Source organism: Elephantulus edwardii, unplaced genomic scaffold (genome assembly GCF_000299155.1).
Source record: "Elephantulus edwardii isolate Elephantulus edwardi_28Jun2011 unplaced genomic scaffold, EleEdw1.0 scaffold00127, whole genome shotgun sequence".
NCBI classification, from domain to species: Eukaryota; Metazoa; Chordata; class Mammalia; order Macroscelidea; family Macroscelididae; genus Elephantulus; species Elephantulus edwardii.
Genome location: NW_006399877.1, coordinates 9,147,509 through 9,153,760, shown reverse-complemented (window position 1 = coordinate 9,153,760; position 6,252 = coordinate 9,147,509). Strand labels below are relative to the sequence as shown.

General features: G+C 49.5%; 1 protein-coding gene across 1 annotated transcript; it reads left to right on the top strand.

Annotated features, from left to right (window-relative positions):
• Positions 1 to 1,099: 1,099 nt before the first annotated feature.
• SPATA3 (spermatogenesis associated 3) lies at positions 1,100 to 5,738 on the top strand. Its single transcript, XM_006893544.1, has 2 exons — positions 1,100 to 1,415; positions 5,563 to 5,738. Exons 1-2 carry the CDS (start codon positions 1,100 to 1,102, stop codon positions 5,736 to 5,738), a joined length of 492 nt encoding a protein of 163 aa, XP_006893606.1.
• The last annotated feature ends 514 nt before the right edge of the window (positions 5,739 to 6,252 follow it).

The window sequence follows — 6,252 nt, the reverse complement described above, 5'->3', positions numbered from 1 at the left end:
GGAAGCCACAAATGTGCCCCATGGGGTGTTCTTGCCTGTAGTTTTTTATTGAGTGAATTGAGATTCGTAGACGCATGCCAGCTGTTTGTGACACCCGGGCCCCCTCCACTGAGCTGGGTCTGTGCTAAGGCTTGTTCTGCAGCAGGAAATTCTGTCCCAAACCAAGGCTGCACTCATGGGGTCCCCGGCCCCACACTCACCTGCGGTGTGAAACCTGAGGGTGGAAGTGGTCTTCCCACGGGAGTTTATTTCAAAGACCATCAAAGTGTGACATTTAAGGAGGTCTTGTAAATACTGTCCTCTTCCTTCCTAAAAATGGAGACCACACTGCTGACTTACAGCAAGGTCCTGCTTCCTGCTCTACCTCACAGGTTGGCCCCAGAAAGCTAATCTGCGCTGCACAGGTAATGAGTTTCCTCTTTCCGAATAGCTGTATGTTCTTGGGGAGAATTTGTTGCTCAACGTGAGAGTTACGAAAGGTGACTGTCTCCCCACCCCACTCACACACACACACACACACACATTCACCCACTCAAACCTTCCACAGGTGGGGCAAGTGTGCAGGCTTTGAGGGGCCTGGGGTGACTGCTTGGTGGATAAATCTGGAGTAATAGAACAACCAAAGTCGTCGAAGGTTCTGGAAGCTAAATCCTTCCACTAGCCTCCAAATCTTTAATCATGTTGCCTAAAACTCACAAATACACAGTGATTGTAGATTCTGTTGGTGCTAGTGACAAGACAGCCATTGTCACATCCTGGGTGCCATGGAACCAAACAGATCTACCACAAAGACCGTAGAAAGCATTTGGATGCAGAATCGTGGGGTTCTGGGCTGTCAACCCAGATATAAGAGGAACGTGGTGGCAACGGCTGCTCTTTGTCTATAAGCAGTGGCTGCAGTATGCAGAGATGCCACCCCCCAGCTCTGCCATGGGAGCCTCCCATGTTTGTGACCTCACAGGAGGGGGGTGACTGAGTGTTCTCTGGGGGGGCCGGCTCCAGACAAGGCCAGAGCCTTCCTGCGGGGAGTAGCCCCACCGGCCCCTGCGGAAGGGGCCCGGGAAGTTAGGCAGCCCCATGTAGGTCCCACCCAGTTATCATGAGAAAGGGTAAGAGGAGACGGCCAGACGCCAGGCGCTGGGGGTCCTCTTCGAAGAACACCAGCTCCCAGTCCACCCCGCAGGACACCAGTTACGACTCCCCTCCACAGCCCTCTGGCCTGCAGCCCACTCCGCTGAACCCTGGCTCGGACACCAGCTCACAGCCCACCAGCCTGGAGTCCAGCCCCCAGAATTCCACGCCCCCCAATCTCCCCACTCTTCCTGATCTCCCTGCTCCCCAAGACAGCGCCCCGACTCAGTCCTTCCTGCCTGTGGACCAAGATGCCAGAGCAGCCTCTCCAGCTAAGTTATCAGGTGGGCGGCTTCCCCTTCCAGCAGGTCTGGCCTTCCCTGTGAGGGATCCTGGGCTTCCAGAGATGCTTCTCGTAGGGTGGAGACCCAAAGGGAAGAACTCTCTGGAACTGTGCCTGTGGAGTGTGAGGGTTTCTGGTTTGATGGAGTCAGGGCCCAGGGCTTCGTCCCTCCTTCCTTCTCCCACACCCTGAGTGTCAGGAAGACTGTCAAACATACAGGCCAGGCCAGCTCCAGAGAGGTCAGCTGTGACTCAAGGCTGCTGAAAAATAAAATCAAGGATGTATTCACAGAGGTAGACGGCTTAGGACGAGGGAGGTGGCCATGGTGCTTTACTCTGTCCTCCTGAGCTGTGTGTGAAGGGGGCCTGACAGACGAGTCCAAAGAAGGCAGTCAGGTTGATGGGGAATGAGGGAACACAGGAGAGGTAAGGGCTGCATGGTGTCTGAGAATAAACTGAAGGGATGGAGAAAGTCTGTCAGGGGAGACGTGAGTAGCCTTGTCCTTTGGGGTCCCCGGCGGTCTGCCTAAGGGCCCATGGAAGATGTTGCCAGATAAACTACAGGACACGTGTGAAAGTTGAGTTCCAATTTATGTTGGCTATTGCTGTTTCTCATCCTGTGAGATTTATAGCCTCGGAAACTCAATACAACATCGGCTATGAGTACCTTCTCAAGGGCAATGAGCATGCACTTAAATTAAAGCTATCATTATTACCCAACTAAACTGACACCTGGAATCACATGCTATAAGGCATTTAACTGTGGATTATAACAAATTATGGCTAACATTGAGAAGAATGGGAATTCCAGGACACTTAATTGTGCTCATGCGAAGCTTCTCCCTAGACCAAGAGCCTGTTGTGCACACAGAGCAAGGGAACACTGAGTGATTTAAAATTAGGAAAGGACCTTTTCAACCTGTATGCAGAGCAGATTATCCGGGAGGCTGGGCTCTATGAGGAGAAGTGTGGCATCAGGATTGGTGGAAGATCTATTAACAATCTGCGTTATGCAGATGACACAACCTTACTTGCTGAAACTGAGGAGGACCTCATGCACTTGCTGCAGAGGGTCAAGGACGGCAGCCTTCAGTATGGACTGAGACTCAATGTCAAGAAGACAAAGATTCTCACCACTGGGCCAATTGGTAGCATCTGGATGGATGGCAAAGAGATTGAGACTGTTCACAGCTTCAGTTTGCTCGGCTCCACAGTCAACACTCTTGGCACCAGCAGCCAGGAAATCCAAAAACGTATTGTGATGGGGAAGTCTGCTGTTAGGGACCTCTCTAAAGTACTTAGGAGCAACGGTGTCTCTCTGGAGACTAAGGTGCGCCTGATACAGGCCACGGTCTTTGCAATCACTTGTTATGCATCAGAGAGTTGGACAATGACTAGGGAGGACAGAAGGAGAATTGATGCCTTTGAGCTGTGGTGCTGGAGAAGAGTATTGAATGTACCATGGACTGCCAAGAAAACAAACAGATTCATCCTGGAGAGGATTAAACCAAGCAACTCCTTGGAGGCGAAGATTCTGGGGCTTCGTCTGACATACTTTGGGCGTGTTGCAAGGAGTGACAGGTCCTTGGAGAGGGACATCATGCTTGGGAGGGTGGAGGGACAGCGCAGGAGGGAAAGACCCTCTATGAGATGGATTGATTCGGTGACTGGGGTAATCGTGATGGGTGTGTCAGAGGCAGTGTGATTGGCACAGGATAGAGCAGGGTTTAGGGCTGTTGTACATAGGGTTGCTATGAGTCGCAAATGACTCAATGGCATATAACAACAACATGTGTCAGGATTGAATCTTTTTTTTAAATTTTATTATTTTTTTGTGTGTACCGTCAAATCAGATCTGACTAGTGCAGGAAGAGATTGCCTCTCCCTCTCCAGCAGAGCATCTGGTGGATTAGAACCGTGTACCTCTGGGATTGCAGTGCAGTCTCTTGCCACCAGGCCACCAGAGCTCCAGGGTTGAATCTTTTCTTCATACATATTCAGTCTGTTTGCTGAGCAAACTATTTGAGAAGCTGGACTCTGTGAAGAAGAATGGGACATCAGGATTGGAGAGAGACTCATCACACCTTCAGTATGCAGATGACACAGCCTTGCTTGCTGACAGGGAGGAGGACTTGTGCTTCTGTAGAAGATCAAAGACTACAGCCTTCATTATGAATTGTATCTCAACATAAAAAAAAATTTTCACTACTGGACCTGTAGACAACGTCATGATACATGAAGAGAAGATTGAAACTGTCGACAACTTCATCTTATTTGGATCCACAATCAATACACTTGGTACCAACAGTCAGGAGATCAGGAGATGAATGGCATGGAAAAGTCGGCAGACAGAGATCTCTCCAAATTATTGAGGACCAGTGATGTTAGTTTGAATACTAAGGTGCACTTGATTCAGGCCATGATCTTTTCAGTCACTTGTTCAAATCACTAAGAGCTGGACAATGAATAAGTATGACAGAACAATCGATGCCTTTCAACTGTGGTGTTAGAGAAGAGTACTGAATATCCCATGGATGGCCAAATGAACATAAATGTCTTGGAGAGGAAGCAGCCACAGTGCTCCTTGGGGAAAAGATGGTAAAACAACTCATATACTTTGAGCATGTTGTTAGGAGAGGCTTTTTATTGGAGAAGGACATCATGCTTAGGAAGGGGGAGGGACAGAGAAAGGGAAAGACCCTCAAACCAAGTGAATTCACACAGTGGCTGCAACAATGGTCGCAAGTGTGTTAGAAATTGTGAGGATGGCGCAGGGCAGGACAAGGTTCAGATCTATTGTTCATAAGGTCTCCCACGTGAGTCATATTTGTCTCAATGGCACCTAACAACAACAACAATTACTACTACTATTGCCAGTTGCACTAACCCAGAAGTTGGGGGGTTGAGCCCACTAACCACTCCAAGATGAGGCAATATGTTTCTGTAAAGAGTACTTGTAAACCTGAGGCAGTTAGTCAGAAGCCTCAGACACCACTGGTGGGAATTTCACATAGTACAGCCACTTTGGTGGTTAGTGCCACCTGCCCTGTTGTTAGGTGCCACGGAGTTGACGGAGACTCAGTGGCCCCATGTGACACACTAGCATTATCCCTTGGGAGTTTGGGGGTTATCATTTTTATGGCAACAAATTACCAGGTCTTTTTCTATTGAATCTCCTGGTGAATTCAAACTGCTTAATCTTTCAGTTAAGTATTATGCTAATACTTAAATGAATACTTAAGTATTGAGCTATCAGAGTTTCTTCAAGTTCCTTATCATGTGAACCAGCAGGTCCACTCCTAGGTAAGCACCCATGAGAAGTGAAAACATACCCCTACCCACCCCCCAAAAAACTTGTGCATGAAGATTGATAGCAGCATAATTCAAAATATTCCCCAAAAGTGGCCAGAACCTCAATGTCTTATCAGTTTAAGAATGGTGGTGGTTGTTGTCAGGAGCTGTCATATATGACTCACAATGGCCCAAGGAACAGCCGACCTGTAGTGTCAACCCACCCCAGCTCATAGCACACACAACACAACACAGCCCGCTGAGGGCGCACCAGCCTCACAATCTCAGCTACGCTTAAGCCTGTTGCTGGAGTCGCTGTGTCTGCCCATCTCGCTGAGGGTCTCCTTGGATGAAGCATGTGGTCAGCAGAGCTGAGCTCTGCAGGCTTTCAGAGGCTCTGGTCTCTCAGAAGGAGGTTGCCAGGCCTTGCTTCCAGGGTTCCTTTGGATGGACTTGACCCTGCAACCTTCCAGTTAGCAGCCCAGTGCCTAATCGTTAGGCACATCCCTTATATTTTTTTTAGCCTGTTTCCCTGTTTGTAACATGAGAGTGATAGCTGACTCCATTGGATGGTTTTGACAGTGAGTGATGGGTAGTTGACGAGTGTAGTCTATTATATATATTAGTAGTAGTAACATTCTCCTTCCCAGGGAGTTCCAACCATCCTCTCGGGACCTTAATCCTCTCCCCTGTTTAAGAGAATGTTCTGTCAGCCAGTTTTGTGCTTTGAGTCTATGTGTCCCTTCTCGGTCCTCTCGGGACAGCCTGTGAGCCTCTCCCACCTGTGTCTTCCTGGCTCTCCCCTCGAGCCTTCTGGAGCCAGAGGGCACTCACTCCTCTCCTTTTCTGTCCATCCAGGGCGTCTGATGCATGTGGGCCCATCCTGCGCCTGCGTGCCCTGCCCAGGCAGCTCTACCTGCTGGCATCATCCAGGGCAGTGTCATGGCCGCATCCACGATGCCCTGATGCCCCGGGACTGGCATCCCCTCTCTGGGAGAGGAATTCCAAGTCTCCTGACCATCTACAGGTTCTGAGCATGTGGGGGACTGGAGCCTTGGGGCACACCTCTCCGCCTTCCTAACATCAACTTCCTATAAGGAGCTCTGGTGGCCTAGTTTGTTAGGCAGTTGCACTGCTAACTGAAAGTTCAGCAGTTCAAGTCCACCAGCTGCTCTGAGGGAGAATCATGGGAGATTGACAGCCTTGCAAATTGGATAGAGGTCACCATGAGCCAAACTCTGCAGGAAGATAATGGGATGTAGGCCTAACAGCCATGTTGTGACTTACCCCCAGAGAATCTAGAGCCCAAAAAGAGCCTTGCCTCATTCAGTTCATTCTAGTTTAGCCTCCTGCAGAGATTCTCCTTTTTACCCCAGAGATTCCCAGTCAGAAGCTACATTTCAGCAAGTTCCCAAGGTGATTCTTATAACAAAAACCCAACCCGCTGCTGCAGAACTCAGTGTGATTGGAAGCAGCACACGGCCGACTGTTGGGCTTCTGTGGCTGCAAATATTTACAGGAGGAGACGGCCCCTCCCGTCTTTCTCCC